The sequence below is a fragment of the Rhodnius prolixus genome, unplaced genomic scaffold (assembly GCF_049639745.1).
Source record: "Rhodnius prolixus isolate KJV_2025 unplaced genomic scaffold, Rpr scaffold_27, whole genome shotgun sequence".
NCBI lineage: Eukaryota > Metazoa > Arthropoda > Insecta > Hemiptera > Reduviidae > Rhodnius > Rhodnius prolixus.
In genome coordinates, this window is record NW_027411607.1 from 354074 (window position 1) to 371688 (window position 17615).

The following is a 17615-nucleotide window of genomic DNA, read 5'->3' on the forward strand; positions in this document are numbered from 1 at the left end:
TGAATCTCCGCCTCTTTTCCTAAGACGGCCCCTTCTTCCTCCCAGATCCTTTGAGCCTCTTCTCCCTCTCGGCAAGGCCAGGGACTCTGGGTCTCGACCCTCGTCGTCTTCCTCGTCCGACGAATTACCCCCCGTGCATCCTGTAACTTATTTTGGCCGACATCCGGCACCCCCCCCCGCAAGAATTATAGGTTCTTGGCAGGCGCGATACCCCTCCAATGTCCACCTTTGCTCTCTGCCGTCGCAGACAATGCCGTTTGTGTCATCTAGAAAGGTTCCACGTAAGTCCATAGTCATGTCCTTCCCTTCTGACATGTCAGTCTCCCCCACTGCCATGGTGTATCTCCTTGGAGGAGATGGCCAGTGAGATATATTTGATGTCTGTCATTCGCCAAGAAAAATAGATTGACTTGCAGCCCCATGTCAGGCGGAATTCGAGGAATAGGAGGCAATATCGCCACTCAAGTCGTGGGTCAGGTTTCTACCAATTTAAGACAAAGCCCCCCTTTCTCCCAACTTAAAATCCCCTTCCGCGTAGTTACCAAGACTGTCCCAGATGCACCATCCTCCTATTTTCCGGTCAAAGTTTGGCCGCATCTAATAGATAAACCTTTAGCTGACCCAACCTTTAATGAACCTAGCCCAGTAGATGTGGTCTTTTCAGCCTCGGTCTTTGACGCCATTGATCTTAGTCAGATGATCCGTTCCCAAAATGGTTCTCCCAACGCAAGATTGACAACTCTTGGCTGGATCATGTCTGGTACCTTGAGAAGTCTCCCCATGAGAAGGGTTCGTTTTGACTCTTCCATCCAGGACAGCAGGTCTGATTCCAAGCTCTACCGGACCTATTATAAAATTTTGTTCAAGCACAAGTATGGTCATTTGGCAGCCCAGTCTACCAGTCTTAACCAGTCTACCCCAGAAAACAATCCTTCGACTGAAAACCCTCTTTGCAAGTCTGAGTCTGAGCCAATTGCCCTTCGTGATGACCCTGGAGTTGTCATGGAGTCGGATCGGCCGAGCTTACCCAGTCGATCTGTATCCTCCGCTCAAATTTTATCAACTTCCTCAGAAGAAGCCAAACCTCAAGAACACATTCGCCCGATTGAGGCTAGTCAATTTCCTCCTCCTAAACCACAACGTTTAACCAGAACAAGGCGTCCGCTACAAACTCTTACCCTTCCTGACCCTGAATTTCTTCCTCCTACCATAACTTCTGCGGAAGTTTCTCCTTCGGAAGTTGCTATCCAACCCGTTGATTCTCTTTTAGTCAACCCTGTGTCGGTAATCTCAATTCAACCTACAGTACTCCGCCTCACTTCTGGAAAAGCCTCCCAACCAATTCAGCAACCCCCTGACCAGGTTTTGTCCCGTCTTATGGAGAGGATGTTTGCCCCAGAGGAAGTGTCTGAGGTTTCACCTCTTACTCCAGAAAAATTAAAGGCAGAAGAGTGCTTCTCTAAGTCTTGTTTTCGACTCCCCAATGGTCGCTTCTCTGTGGCTTTGCCACTTAAAACCAGTCCTTGCTGTCTAGGAAAAACTAGAAAAATCGCTCTAAGGCGCCTTCTCCAAACTGAAAATCGCCATGTCAAGTCCCCACATCTTCGTACTCCCTATGTCGAATTTTTGAAAGACTACTTAGAATCTAAACATATGTAGCTGGCCCCTCCTCTTAAGTCAGGTCAAATTGCATATTACATTCCCCACCATGCAGTGCACCGTCTAGATGATCCCCCGGAAAAAATCAGAGTCGTCTTTAACGCATCCCAAAAGTCCTCCTCAGGCATCTCACTCAATGAACTCTTGCTCCCTGGACCTAGATTACAGCTTGACATCTGGAAGGTGGTTACCAGGTTCAGATTTGACAGGTGGGTATTTACAGCCGATATTCGTCAAATGTTTCGCCAGATATTACACCCCCCTGAAGATAGAGACCTATTACGTATCCTTTGGCACTTCGATACCAGTCAACCGGTTCAGGAGTGCAGACTGTGTACGGTCACGTATGGAACCACGTCAGCGCCCTATCTAGCATGTCGCGTGCTACAAGAGTTAGCCCTCACTTCGCAGAACTCCTTTCCTCAAGCAGCAGAGATCCTCAAGGATCGTACTTATGTCGATGACATTTCCGGAGGAGGCCCTACTCTAGAAGCGGCCCTGTAATCGAGAGATCAACTCATAAGATTACTAAGCCAAACTCAAATCCAGCTCAGAAAATGGGCATCTAATCATTCTCGACTATTAGATAAAATACCCCCTGACCTCCCAGCCATGACCTCTGTATGTCTAGAAAACGACGAGGAGTCGCAATTAAAAATTCTTGGCCTCTGTTGGAATCCCTCACAAGACTATTTTCACTTTTTGATTCGTTCAGTCCCCAAGATTCAAACAAAAAGACAGCTTGCTAGCCAGATTGCCAAAGTTTTTGATCCGTTGGGATGGCTAATTCCAATAACAGTTTTTGCTCGTGCGATATTCCGAATGGTTTGTCAAGCCTCCTTTAACTGGGATGACCCTTTGCCTGCATCCATTATGCAGGAGTGGTCTCAGTTCGCTGTCACCTTTCCGGAACTCTCCAATATCCGTATCCCTAGATTCGTGTCTTCGTCTATTCCTAAGTTATATTTAATTGGTTTTGCTGATGCATCAGAACGGGCGTACGCGGTGGTTGTGTATCTTGTGGCATTATCTGAAGAACCAGTCATCAGCTTGGTCATGTCCAAAGCCAGAATGGCTCCAATGAAACCTGTTACGCTCCCACGTCTGGAGCTTTGTGCCGCTCATCTCCTGGCTCTCACCCTTCACAAAGTCAGTCTTCTCTTCCCTCAGATACCCTCTCCAAATATTTTCGCCTTCTCCGATTCTACCATAGCTCTTGCATGGATAACAGCTACTCCACCTCCACACTGGAAGGTATTCGTAGGCAATAGAGTGGCTGCCATTTTAGAAAAGGTACCCGCTTCCCAATGCTTTCACGTCCCCTCCTCGCAGAACCCTGCTGATTGTGCCTCACGTGGGCTACGTCCCCAGGAGTTAGTAAACCACCACTTCTGGTGGGAAGGCCCTCCTTGTCTAAAATTAAATCCAGAGTCATGGCCCCTAGGACAAGTAAATGCAGATTTGTCAGAACCGATTGTAGGAGCAGAAATTCGCTCCCAGGCTCTTAATGTATCGATCGCGGCCTCCTGCCCCGAGGAATTGTAGTCTAAGTTTTCCAGTTTGTTTAGACTTATAAATATGGTAGCCTGGTGCTTGAGATTTGCCCATAATGCCAGAAATTCAGCCCATCACATGTCAGGTCCTTTAAAGGTCAAAGAACGTAATGACCCCTTGCGCGCCTTGATTATTCGAGCGCAGCAACACTCGTTCATAGAAGAAATCCAAGATACCCAGTCCCCTCGACCTAAATTGCGCCTAGTTAAAACCTTAGGCCTGTTTTTACACACTGACGGAGTGTTACGAGTTGGAGGAAGGCTAAGGCTAGCCAATCTTCCTGAAGTTAGCAAACACCCTGCCTTGTTGCCTTCGCAACACCCCTTGACAGCCCTGATTATCCAGGATGCCCACATCTCCAATCTTCATGTAGGGCCCGCTGCCACTCACGCATTTCTGCGAAGTCGATATTGGATCGTCAATGGTAAAAATGTAGTTCGTCGCCAATTGTCAGCCTGTAACAAGTGTTTCAGCATCAAGCCAACATCTTTCAATCCGCCGATGGGCCAACTGCCAGAGGGAACCCAGGCGTTTCACCACCCTTTACCACTACTGGGATAGACTATGCAGGCCCCTTCAGTGTAAAAATTGCTTCCCTCCGTTCAGCCAAGGTTCTTCAGTCTTACCTGGCTATTTTCGTCTGCTTCTCCAGCAAGGCCATACACCTGGAGTTGGTCACAGACCTCACGACGCAGGCATTTTTGGCTGCCTTAAACCTCTTTGTTACCAGGAGACCAGCCATATTTGGTCGGATAATGGCACTAACTTTGTCGGGGCCAAAAGAAAACTCCAAGAAGTATCCACCCTATTAAGCGGCGCCCATTCTCAGGAGGCCATTCTGAGAGAGTCTACTAGAAGAGGCATTGAGTGGCACTTCATTCCGCCTAGAGCACCACATTTTGGAGGCTTATGGGAAGCTGATGTTAAATCAGCCAAAAGACTACTGAAGGTCACGTTAGGCACACAGGAGTCTACTATGGAGTGCTTCCTTACCATCCTGTGTCAAATTGAAGCCATCTTGAACTCCCGACCACTTACGGCTGTGTCATCCTCGCCAGATGATCTCCAGGTTCTGACGCCAGGTCATTTTCTAATAATGCGACCAATGACAGCCCTACCCACTAGTGGGTCCTTGACATCGCGCACCGCCCTTAGATCTAAATGGGCCATGGTGCAGTTTACTGTCGGCCAGTTCTGGAAGCGATGGCATCGAGAGTACCTACTGGATCAACAAGCCATGCTGAAATGGCATTCACCCTCTCTCCCGGTGACAGAAGGCCAGATAGTCACCATCATAGACGACAACCTTCCCCCCTTGCAGTGGACGATTGGTCGGATCGCCAAACTACACTACGGACGAGATGAAGTGGCAAGAGTGGCCGACGTGAGGACCCCGTCAGGAATCATCAGTCGTCCCATCCGGAAGCTATGCCCCCTGCCAACTCAGTGAGTGGAACTCTGGCGAGTCCACTGCGGGGAGGATGTTTGGTCCCCGCACTGGCTGCGGCCCCCCTGGGTCAGAATTTTTATCAGCGTCGGCCCTTGGTTGGCAGTATTGGTGTGCAGGGTGTGGGGGTTGGTGCGATGTGCCCCCCTTGTGACGTCACAGCTGGATGTATGTTGGAAGTGAAGCAACAAGTTGTGTGGCCATCTTGTGGCGTCCAAAAAACGTTTTTAACATTCTGTCGGTGTTTTGTGTCTACAAAATTGTACATAGTTGAAGGGATATTTAAACCTAATGGTATTAAGACAATGTACCCTTGATGAGATAAATGTATGTAAGTTTTGTAAATTATCATTAAGAAGAACTATAGGCTACCCCCGTCTGGGGTTCTCATATTCCCTGTATCCTATTTATACCCTCATGCCAGTCTGGTATTGTAATGTACAAAAGTAATTCCATGTGCCCAGCCTGGTCCACTTATATTACCTACAATTGTATTCCTTTGATACAGTGGCCGTATTACAGAAGGAACTGCGTATAACAGTCTTGTACGCATTATCAATCATTCTTTTATTTGTAAAATAGAATTAAACAGTGTCAATCGTCTTGGGCGTATCAACAATTGTTCTTGTATTCAGTAAACCACAATTAAACAGTTTTAATCGTATTGTACATGTCTTAATTGTTCATCTATTTTGTAAAATAAACTTGAGTATTTTGTCGTTAAAGGTATTTCAAATGTTGGTGGTGTCCCCCACTCCTGAACCTAATTTGACTTAATTAAATTTGAATTTTCTAGAACTTATTTAAAACTATTGCCGCCCCCCTCACAGACTATTATTCAGTAATGTCAACTAAGATAGGTGTTATACCCGCTTCAATTCTCACTATGTAATCCGGTGTACATTCCTGTAAATGTAGAATTCTTTTATAAAAATTAATCTGAGCTCTTTCCAAAATATTGACATATCTCAAACTCCAGACTACTGCACCATATAATAAAATACTATGGGCAATAGCATTAAACAATTTTACTGTTGAACCCCAGGTTTCACATTTAGTGCTGCAAAGAATACTGTAAATATTTCCAACAGCCATATTCATTTTACCAAGTGAGCAACTTGTGGCTTCAGCAAATAAGGAAGATTTACTAAACTCTATTCCTAGATAATTAAATTTATCTACCAACTGAAGCTCTTCCTCACCACAGGCAAAATTCTCTTTTCGATTACTAGCTCGACCTTTACGAAAAATTAAAACCTTAGATTTCAAAGGATTGACATTGAGTGCGTTTAAAACACAAAAGTTATTTAATATATTAATTTTTTTCCTAAGACCAATTTGAGAGTCCGCCAACAGAATAAGATCATCAGCATACAGTAGAAGTATAACATCAGAATGTTGGTCAATATTAAGCCCAATTGCTTCATTCTGTCTAAAATACATCTCTATATCCGATAAGAATAGAGAAAAGAGAAATAGGCTGAGTACTTCCGCTTGCAAGACTCCCTCCGAGAGATGAATCTCTGAAGAGTACTTATCTCTCACTCTAACTCGAAAAGATGCATTGCTGTATAAACTTCTTATTATTCTTATAAGTTTAGCACTGAAGCCCACCCTATATAGTTTGGTCCATAATAGTGTGTGATTCACAGAATCGAACGCCCTCATGAAGTCAATAAAAACGGCATAATTTTTTCGTTTTGGCAACAGTAGTGGAAGAGAGTTCTGGCGCATGACGTCATCAACGTCGGATCCAAATCCCCTCCTTTCACCATGTGGAGTGTGGTGGGGGGTCAGGTTAATATAAAAAAAAAGTTTTTTAAAATACTCCTAGCTTTGATTCTGCAATCTTTTACTCCAAAGTCAGCAGCTCTAACCACTAGACCATCAGTGTTACTGGTAAAAATATGTATTATTTAAGTTCTTTCAAGTTGGGATGGTCACTCCGCCTTTCCTCGCCGTAGCTGTGCCGATGGAGCGTGAGGTATACGTGTGGGAGGGGGCAATATATTGCATTCTCCATAGCTTCATCTCTGTACACGGTTAGACTCCCTCCATTCGATGGATAGGAGGGTGTTCTTCCACCTAGCTGTACAGGTTTTATAACTGTCTCCATCTTTCTCACTTCCACCTCTATTTTATTCCTCAAGTAACTTCCGTTATACCAACTCTTCTCTCAGTTTAATTTTTTACCGATATTTTTTTAAACGGTTTGGCGAAGAGTGGGGGGGGGATCCACAAGACTTTCAGTGATTTCTACTTTTATAATATCAGTTTTACATGGCTACGAGTGAATGGGCCTGCAGCTGACTACAAGTTTTCCACTCAACAAAAACAACTCCAAGGTACAAAGTGATTACTGGTCTCTCCCAAGATTATGTGCCTCTAATAGCGGTGAGATCGAGAAAAGATGTTATTTATCTAGATGTTACAGACTGGACAACTTTGAAGTCAAGCATGCAGACTTTCAATGTCTTCTTCAATGGGAAAGAAGCAGTTTCTCCAAGTGAAATCAACCTTAACAAAGCAACAATATATTTTATTAAGTTTACGCACAAGATGATTTACATCCAGGGAAAAGCAACTTGGTTGGAGAACCTTCTAAGTTTTCAATCTACGAAAATCAATCTGCTGAGAAATGAATACTTATAATAATAATAATATTTTTTATTTGTTTCAAGATTTAACTTATACAAAGGGTTGGTGTGATTACAATAAAGATTACAGTACATAACTACAGAAACGTAAAAGAAACTGAACAGAAAGATCTAAGTTCTCAAACAGAATATATAAATAATACTGAAATATCAACTTATCAGAAAATAATAGTTCTAGTAAAAAAAATAATAATAATAATAATAAATAAATAAATAAAATAGACTCCATAACAAATTACAAAAAACAAAACATTATCTTTCTTTACAATTCAAATTTAGAAAATGGCAAATTCAGATATCATTGCTCTAACTTCCAATTCCTTTAAAAGATATAAATATATGCATTAATTTTGTTAATATCAATGTTGAACAATAAAGCTTCCATAGACACATATTCTACCTGAGCTGTAGGAGAGGGACTAATATATTTCGCCAGATATTTTTTTCTAATTTTATTAAAGTTGAAAAATCTTTGACTATGAAATAAAACTAAAGGAAAGGGAAGGGTGGGGACGCCACCAACACTCAGAATACCTTCAACTTATGCAATAACAAATATATTTGGTATATTTACAATTTTAAACTCATATACAAAAAAAGACCATGATCCAAATGAATAAAACTGAATTAATTAGACTTACAGGTTTTCTGACAATTAGACGACAGGTCTTCTGACTTAATTAGACTGACAAGTTTTCTGGCTTAAGTAGACTGACAGGTTTTCTGACTTAATTAGACTGACAAGTTCTCTGACTTAATTAGGCTGACATGTTTTCTGGCTTAATTAAACCGACAGGTTAATTAGACTGACAAGTTTTCTGACTTAATTAGACCGACAGGTTAATTAGACTGACAAGTTTTCTGACTTAATTAGACTGACAAGTTCTCTGACTTAATTAGGCTGACATGTTTTCTGGCTTAATTAAACCGACAGGTTAATTAGACTGACAAGTTTTCTGACTTAATTAGACCGACAGGTTAATTAGACTGACAAGTTTTCTGACTTAATTAGACTGACAAGTTCTCTGACTTAATTAGGCTGACATGTTTTCTGGCTTAATTAAACCGACAGGTTTTCTGACTTAATTAGACTTATTATAACACTCACAAATTGATTTATCATAAGACAACAAAAGTAAATCGTTCAACCGGGCGGCTAATGGGTTGTCCAGTTCTTGGCGAAAACAGTACCAGCCAGACCGACGCTAAAATCCTGGCAATGGCGGACACACAGACATAATCCGTTGGCACCCCTACTCTCTTGAGATGCCCAAGGGCAACTAAACTGCTGCCTTGCACTGGCCACCATCCCCACTACGTCCAAACAACCAATGCTGCCAACGGACAATTGTCGCTCAAAGAAAATTCTGGTCAAGGGGGGCCGCAACTCCTTGCGAGGATCCAACATCCTCCCCCGCAGTGGACTCGCCAGAGTTCCACTCACTGATTTCGGGGCAGGAAGAGCTAGCTTGCTGACTGGCCCCCTGGTCGCTCCTGACATAGTTCAGACTTCTCCCACTCTTGCCACTTAATTGCGATTAATAGACTTCCTTGACATCAGGTAGAGATGCAATCTTGACATTGATGAAAGGCCAGCAGAGTCCGATGCCAGTGGTGGTGGAACGCTCTTCCTTCCCGTAGTTGACTCGTACGAGGGTTAAACGGTGCTGACTTGATACTGAAACCTTTCAAATTTAGACTGATTGACTAATTCCCTGGGGAAACTACTGACTGGCTGACTAAGAGGACTGATTGACTGCTCGACCGAAAAACTAGGCGTAGGGATTTGACTGACTGATTCACTGAAGATCCAGGGATAGGGAAGTTACTGACTGACTGACTGACTAAAGAAATGGCTATGGAGAATCTTGACTGACTTACTGACTTAGGAAATGACCTTGGAGAATCTCGAATAACTGACTGACTAATGGCCAGGGGAAGCTTAACTGTCTGGCTAAGGGAATGTCCATGGGTAAACTACTGACTGTCGAAGGGAATGGCCATGTGGAAACTTGACTGATTGATTAAAGGAATGGCCATGAGGAAAACTTGACTATCTGACTTAGGGGTGTCTATGAGGAAATTTTGACTGACTTACTAAAGGAATGGTCATGAGAATCTTGAATGATTGACAGAGGGATTGGCCATGAGAAAGATTTGACTGACAGACTGAAGGAATGGCCACAGGGAATCTTGGCTGACTGACTAAAAGACTGGCCATATGAATTAACTAATTAACTGACTAAAGGCCATACACCTGGAGTTGGTCACAGACCTCACGACGCAGGCATTTTTGGCTGCCTTAAACCTCTTTGTTACCAGGAGACCAGCCATATTTGGTCGGATAATGGCACTAACTTTGTCGGGGCCAAAAGAAAACTCCAAGAAGTATCCACCCTATTAAGCGGCGCCCATTCTCAGGAGGCCATTCTGAGAGAGTCTACTAGAAGAGGCATTGAGTGGCACTTCATTCCGCCTAGAGCACCACATTTTGGAGGCTTATGGGAAGCTGATGTTAAATCAGCCAAAAGACTACTGAAGGTCACGTTAGGCACACAGGAGTCTACTATGGAGTGCTTCCTTACCATCCTGTGTCAAATTGAAGCCATCTTGAACTCCCGACCACTTACGGCTGTGTCATCCTCGCCAGATGATCTCCAGGTTCTGACGCCAGGTCATTTTCTAATAATGCGACCAATGACAGCCCTACCCACTAGTGGGTCCTTGACATCGCGCACCGCCCTTAGATCTAAATGGGCCATGGTGCAGTTTACTGTCGGCCAGTTCTGGAAGCGATGGCATCGAGAGTACCTACTGGATCAACAAGCCATGCTGAAATGGCATTCACCCTCTCTCCCGGTGACAGAAGGCCAGATAGTCACCATCATAGACGACAACCTTCCCCCCTTGCAGTGGACGATTGGTCGGATCGCCAAACTACACTACGGACGAGATGAAGTGGCAAGAGTGGCCGACGTGAGGACCCCGTCAGGAATCATCAGTCGTCCCATCCGGAAGCTATGCCCCCTGCCAACTCAGTGAGTGGAACTCTGGCGAGTCCACTGCGGGGAGGATGTTTGGTCCCCGCACTGGCTGCGGCCCCCCTGGGTCAGAATTTTTATCAGCGTCGGCCCTTGGTTGGCAGTATTGGTGTGCAGGGTGTGGGGGTTGGTGCGATGTGCCCCCCTTGTGACGTCACAGCTGGATGTATGTTGGAAGTGAAGCAACAAGTTGTGTGGCCATCTTGTGGCGTCCAAAAAACGTTTTTAACATTCTGTCGGTGTTTTGTGTCTACAAAATTGTACATAGTTGAAGGGATATTTAAACCTAATGGTATTAAGACAATGTACCCTTGATGAGATAAATGTATGTAAGTTTTGTAAATTATCATTAAGAAGAACTATAGGCTACCCCCGTCTGGGGTTCTCATATTCCCTGTATCCTATTTATACCCTCATGCCAGTCTGGTATTGTAATGTACAAAAGTAATTCCATGTGCCCAGCCTGGTCCACTTATATTACCTACAATTGTATTCCTTTGATACAGTGGCCGTATTACAGAAGGAACTGCGTATAACAGTCTTGTACGCATTATCAATCATTCTTTTATTTGTAAAATAGAATTAAACAGTGTCAATCGTCTTGGGCGTATCAACAATTGTTCTTGTATTCAGTAAACCACAATTAAACAGTTTTAATCGTATTGTACATGTCTTAATTGTTCATCTATTTTGTAAAATAAACTTGAGTATTTTGTCGTTAAAGGTATTTCAAATGTTGGTGGTGTCCCCCACTCCTGAACCTAATTTGACTTAATTAAATTTGAATTTTCTAGAACTTATTTAAAACTATTGCCGCCCCCCTCACAGACTATTATTCAGTAATGTCAACTAAGATAGGTGTTATACCCGCTTCAATTCTCACTATGTAATCCGGTGTACATTCCTGTAAATGTAGAATTCTTTTATAAAAATTAATCTGAGCTCTTTCCAAAATATTGACATATCTCAAACTCCAGACTACTGCACCATATAATAAAATACTATGGGCAATAGCATTAAACAATTTTACTGTTGAACCCCAGGTTTCACATTTAGTGCTGCAAAGAATACTGTAAATATTTCCAACAGCCATATTCATTTTACCAAGTGAGCAACTTGTGGCTTCAGCAAATAAGGAAGATTTACTAAACTCTATTCCTAGATAATTAAATTTATCTACCAACTGAAGCTCTTCCTCACCACAGGCAAAATTCTCTTTTCGATTACTAGCTCGACCTTTACGAAAAATTAAAACCTTAGATTTCAAAGGATTGACATTGAGTGCGTTTAAAACACAAAAGTTATTTAATATATTAATTTTTTTCCTAAGACCAATTTGAGAGTCCGCCAACAGAATAAGATCATCAGCATACAGTAGAAGTATAACATCAGAATGTTGGTCAATATTAAGCCCAATTGCTTCATTCTGTCTAAAATACATCTCTATATCCGATAAGAATAGAGAAAAGAGAAATAGGCTGAGTACTTCCGCTTGCAAGACTCCCTCCGAGAGATGAATCTCTGAAGAGTACTTATCTCTCACTCTAACTCGAAAAGATGCATTGCTGTATAAACTTCTTATTATTCTTATAAGTTTAGCACTGAAGCCCACCCTATATAGTTTGGTCCATAATAGTGTGTGATTCACAGAATCGAACGCCCTCATGAAGTCAATAAAAACGGCATAATTTTTTCGTTTTGGCAACAGTAGTGGAAGAGAGTTCTGGCGCATGACGTCATCAACGTCGGATCCAAATCCCCTCCTTTCACCATGTGGAGTGTGGTGGGGGGTCAGGTTAATATAAAAAAAAAGTTTTTTAAAATACTCCTAGCTTTGATTCTGCAATCTTTTACTCCAAAGTCAGCAGCTCTAACCACTAGACCATCAGTGTTACTGGTAAAAATATGTATTATTTAAGTTCTTTCAAGTTGGGATGGTCACTCCGCCTTTCCTCGCCGTAGCTGTGCCGATGGAGCGTGAGGTATACGTGTGGGAGGGGGCAATATATTGCATTCTCCATAGCTTCATCTCTGTACACGGTTAGACTCCCTCCATTCGATGGATAGGAGGGTGTTCTTCCACCTAGCTGTACAGGTTTTATAACTGTCTCCATCTTTCTCACTTCCACCTCTATTTTATTCCTCAAGTAACTTCCGTTATACCAACTCTTCTCTCAGTTTAATTTTTTACCGATATTTTTTTAAACGGTTTGGCGAAGAGTGGGGGGGGGATCCACAAGACTTTCAGTGATTTCTACTTTTATAATATCAGTTTTACATGGCTACGAGTGAATGGGCCTGCAGCTGACTACAAGTTTTCCACTCAACAAAAACAACTCCAAGGTACAAAGTGATTACTGGTCTCTCCCAAGATTATGTGCCTCTAATAGCGGTGAGATCGAGAAAAGATGTTATTTATCTAGATGTTGCAGACTGGACAACTTTGAAGTCAAGCATGCAGACTTTCAATGTCTTCTTCAATGGGAAAGAAGCAGTTTCTCCAAGTGAAATCAACCTTAACAAAGCAACAATATATTTTATTAAGTTTACGCACAAGATGATTTACATCCAGGGAAAAGCAACTTGGTTGGAGAACCTTCTAAGTTTTCAATCTACGAAAATCAATCTGCTGAGAAATGAATACTTATAATAATAATAATATTTTTTATTTGTTTCAAGATTTAACTTATACAAAGGGTTGGTGTGATTACAATAAAGATTACAGTACATAACTACAGAAACGTAAAAGAAACTGAACAGAAAGATCTAAGTTCTCAAACAGAATATATAAATAATACTGAAATATCAACTTATCAGAAAATAATAGTTCTAGTAAAAAAAATAATAATAATAATAATAAATAAATAAATAAAATAGACTCCATAACAAATTACAAAAAACAAAACATTATCTTTCTTTACAATTCAAATTTAGAAAATGGCAAATTCAGATATCATTGCTCTAACTTCCAATTCCTTTAAAAGATATAAATATATGCATTAATTTTGTTAATATCAATGTTGAACAATAAAGCTTCCATAGACACATATTCTACCTGAGCTGTAGGAGAGGGACTAATATATTTCGCCAGATATTTTTTTCTAATTTTATTAAAGTTGAAAAATCTTTGACTATGAAATAAAACTAAAGGAAAGGGAAGGGTGGGGACGCCACCAACACTCAGAATACCTTCAACTTATGCAATAACAAATATATTTGGTATATTTACAATTTTAAACTCATATACAAAAAAAGACCATGATCCAAATGAATAAAACTGAATTAATTAGACTTACAGGTTTTCTGACAATTAGACGACAGGTCTTCTGACTTAATTAGACTGACAAGTTTTCTGGCTTAAGTAGACTGACAGGTTTTCTGACTTAATTAGACTGACAAGTTCTCTGACTTAATTAGGCTGACATGTTTTCTGGCTTAATTAAACCGACAGGTTAATTAGACTGACAAGTTTTCTGACTTAATTAGACCGACAGGTTAATTAGACTGACAAGTTTTCTGACTTAATTAGACTGACAAGTTCTCTGACTTAATTAGGCTGACATGTTTTCTGGCTTAATTAAACCGACAGGTTAATTAGACTGACAAGTTTTCTGACTTAATTAGACCGACAGGTTAATTAGACTGACAAGTTTTCTGACTTAATTAGACTGACAAGTTCTCTGACTTAATTAGGCTGACATGTTTTCTGGCTTAATTAAACCGACAGGTTTTCTGACTTAATTAGACTTATTATAACACTCACAAATTGATTTATCATAAGACAACAAAAGTAAATCGTTCAACCGGGCGGCTAATGGGTTGTCCAGTTCTTGGCGAAAACAGTACCAGCCAGACCGACGCTAAAATCCTGGCAATGGCGGACACACAGACATAATCCGTTGGCACCCCTACTCTCTTGAGATGCCCAAGGGCAACTAAACTGCTGCCTTGCACTGGCCACCATCCCCACTACGTCCAAACAACCAATGCTGCCAACGGACAATTGTCGCTCAAAGAAAATTCTGGTCAAGGGGGGCCGCAACTCCTTGCGAGGATCCAACATCCTCCCCCGCAGTGGACTCGCCAGAGTTCCACTCACTGATTTCGGGGCAGGAAGAGCTAGCTTGCTGACTGGCCCCCTGGTCGCTCCTGACATAGTTCAGACTTCTCCCACTCTTGCCACTTAATTGCGATTAATAGACTTCCTTGACATCAGGTAGAGATGCAATCTTGACATTGATGAAAGGCCAGCAGAGTCCGATGCCAGTGGTGGTGGAACGCTCTTCCTTCCCGTAGTTGACTCGTACGAGGGTTAAACGGTGCTGACTTGATACTGAAACCTTTCAAATTTAGACTGATTGACTAATTCCCTGGGGAAACTACTGACTGGCTGACTAAGAGGACTGATTGACTGCTCGACCGAAAAACTAGGCGTAGGGATTTGACTGACTGATTCACTGAAGATCCAGGGATAGGGAAGTTACTGACTGACTGACTGACTAAAGAAATGGCTATGGAGAATCTTGACTGACTTACTGACTTAGGAAATGACCTTGGAGAATCTCGAATAACTGACTGACTAATGGCCAGGGGAAGCTTAACTGTCTGGCTAAGGGAATGTCCATGGGTAAACTACTGACTGTCGAAGGGAATGGCCATGTGGAAACTTGACTGATTGATTAAAGGAATGGCCATGAGGAAAACTTGACTATCTGACTTAGGGGTGTCTATGAGGAAATTTTGACTGACTTACTAAAGGAATGGTCATGAGAATCTTGAATGATTGACAGAGGGATTGGCCATGAGAAAGATTTGACTGACAGACTGAAGGAATGGCCACAGGGAATCTTGGCTGACTGACTAAAAGACTGGCCATAAGAATTAACTAATTAACTGACTAAAGGAGTGGCCATAAATAAACTTGACTGATTGACTAACTTAGGGAATGGCCATGAGAAAACTTGACTAACTAACTCAGGGAATGGCCATAAGAAACTCGACGGAGTGACTAAGGGGATGGCCTTGGGGATACTTGACTAACTGACTAAAGGAATGGCCATGAGTAAACTTAACTGTCTAACTGAGGGAATGGCCATGAGGAAAACTTAACTGTCTAACTGAGAGAATGGCCGTGAGTAAAATTTGACTATTTGACTGACAAAGGGAATGACCATGAGAAACTCGACGGAGTGACTAAGAGACTAACTAAGGGAATGGCCATAAGAAACTCGACGGAGTGACTAAGGGGATGGCCATGGATAAACTTGACTAACTAACTAAGGGAATGGCCATAAGAAACTCGACGGAGTGACTAAGGGGATGGCCATGGATAAACTTAACTGTCTGAGGGAATGGCTATGAGAAAGATTTGACTGACAGACTGAAGGTCTGAAGATTTGACTGAAGGAGTGGCCACCGGGAATCTTGACTGATAGACTGACAAAGGAAATGGTCTTGAAGAAACTTGACTGATTGACTGACTAAAGGAAAGGCCATGATAATACTGACGAACTGAATGACGAAGGGATGGCCATGGGACACTTAATTGACTGACTGAGGGAATAGCTATAAGGAAAAATTGACTGACTAAAGGAATGGCTAAAGGGAAACTTGACTGATTGACTGACTAACTGACTAAGGGAATGGCAATTGGCTGGAGGAAGAGGGGCAAAGTACTAGATTAATGGAATAGTGGGACTTCAGGAGAAGAATGGGGACAAGGTTCTAAGTTTATGGGAGACTGGGACTTCGGGAGGACACGTGGGACACTAACTGACTGACTGACTTAGGGAATGGCCATGAGTGTTTTGACTGACTGACTGACAAGGGGAATGGCCTTGAGGATATTTAACAGACTGACTAGGGAAATGGCCATGGACAAACTAGAAAAAGGGGGTCAGCAGGGGTATGACTTATAGACTGAAGGTCAATAGTGCGATAGAGTTCAAAAATTACAAAAGGTATAGACCCAAAGAGGAACACCCTTTAAGGCAAAACTAAAAACAAGGACAAAGACAGACATTGCCTAGACTGTCAGACAACCTACATATAGACTAAGTACAGTTAACAGATAATTTAAAAAGTAAACTTATCTTTAAAACCAAATCAAAGAGTGGCAAAGCATATATGTATAAAGACCAATGACAATAAAATATAGTTTAAAATATAAAACCAATTTTTAACAAAATTCAAAAGTGACAAGGATAGACAAGACTTACATATATACAATATATACTGACAACTGAATATAGTTTAAAATATAAAACCAATTTTTAACAAAATTCAAAAGTGACAATGCATAGACAAGACATGTCTATATAGACTAATGAAAACTTAATATAGTTTCAAATATAAATTTTAAAACAAGTTTAAAAAGTGACATGGCACTAATGACAATTCAATACAATTTAAAATACAATGGAATTTTTTTTTTTTTAAACAAAATTCAATCAAAGGTATTCTGAGAGTCTTCCCGGGTTTCGGCACCATGAAAAGTCTTTGACTATGAAATAAAACTAAAGGAAAGGGAAGGGTGGGGACGCCACCAACACTCAGAATACCTTCAACTTATGCAATAACAAATATATTTGGTATATTTACAATTTTAAACTCATATACAAAAAAGGACCATGATCCAAATGAATAAAACTGAATTAATTAGACTTACAGGTTTTCTGACAATTAGACGACAGGTCTTCTGACTTAATTAGACTGACAAGTTTTCTGGCTTAAGTAGACTGACAGGTTTTCTGACTTAATTAGACTGACAAGTTCTCTGACTTAATTAGGCTGACATGTTTTCTGGCTTAATTAAACCGACAGGTTAATTAGACTGACAAGTTTTCTGACTTAATTAGACCGACAGGTTAATTAGACTGACAAGTTTTCTGACTTAATTAGACTGACAAGTTCTCTGACTTAATTAGGCTGACATGTTTTCTGGCTTAATTAAACCGACAGGTTTTCTGACTTAATTAGACTTATTATAACACTCACAAATTGATTTATCATAAGACAACAAAAGTAAATCGTTCAACCGGGCGGCTAATGGGTTGTCCAGTTCTTGGCGAAAACAGTACCAGCCAGACCGACGCTAAAATCCTGGCAATGGCGGACACACAGACATAATCCGTTGGCACCCCTACTCTCTTGAGATGCCCAAGGGCAACTAAACTGCTGCCTTGCACTGGCCACCATCCCCACTACGTCCAAACAACCAATGCTGCCAACGGACAATTGTCGCTCAAAGAAAATTCT

The 17615-nt window shown here is 41.5% G+C and overlaps 4 protein-coding genes and 3 long non-coding RNA genes across 7 annotated transcripts; all 7 read left to right on the plus strand.

The window, feature by feature from the left end:
* Nucleotides 1-2532: 2532 nt before the first annotated feature.
* LOC141455130 (uncharacterized) lies at nt 2533-3204 on the plus strand. The gene has a single exon (XM_074129987.1). It carries the CDS (start codon nt 2533-2535, stop codon nt 3202-3204), a length of 672 nt encoding a protein of 223 aa, XP_073986088.1.
* Nucleotides 3034-4701, plus strand: LOC141455188 (uncharacterized). Its single transcript, XM_074130050.1, has one exon. It carries the CDS (start codon nt 4190-4192, stop codon nt 4661-4663), a length of 474 nt encoding a protein of 157 aa, XP_073986151.1. The 5' UTR covers nt 3034-4189; the 3' UTR covers nt 4664-4701.
* Nucleotides 3238-3774, plus strand: LOC141455131 (uncharacterized). The gene has a single exon (XM_074129988.1). It carries the CDS (start codon nt 3238-3240, stop codon nt 3772-3774), a length of 537 nt encoding a protein of 178 aa, XP_073986089.1.
* Nucleotides 4702-7916: 3215 nt separating the features above from the next.
* LOC141455100 (uncharacterized) lies at nt 7917-8477 on the plus strand. Its single transcript, XR_012459148.1, has 2 exons — nt 7917-8251; nt 8295-8477. It is a non-coding gene; the product is annotated as an uncharacterized lncRNA (long non-coding RNA).
* Nucleotides 8478-9279: 802 nt separating this feature from the next.
* Nucleotides 9280-10397, plus strand: LOC141455132 (uncharacterized). Its single transcript, XM_074129989.1, has 2 exons — nt 9280-9289; nt 9566-10397. The coding sequence occupies exons 1-2, from the start codon at nt 9280-9282 to the stop codon at nt 10357-10359; spliced, it is 804 nt and encodes a 267-aa protein (XP_073986090.1). The 3' UTR covers nt 10360-10397.
* A 3223-nt stretch (nt 10398-13620) lies between these two features.
* LOC141455103 (uncharacterized) lies at nt 13621-14173 on the plus strand. The gene is made up of 2 exons (XR_012459150.1): nt 13621-13947; nt 13991-14173. It is a non-coding gene; the product is annotated as an uncharacterized lncRNA (long non-coding RNA).
* Nucleotides 14174-14490: 317 nt separating this feature from the next.
* LOC141455102 (uncharacterized) lies at nt 14491-17406 on the plus strand. The gene is made up of 2 exons (XR_012459149.1): nt 14491-17180; nt 17224-17406. It is a non-coding gene; the product is annotated as an uncharacterized lncRNA (long non-coding RNA).
* Nucleotides 17407-17615: the final 209 nt, after the last annotated feature.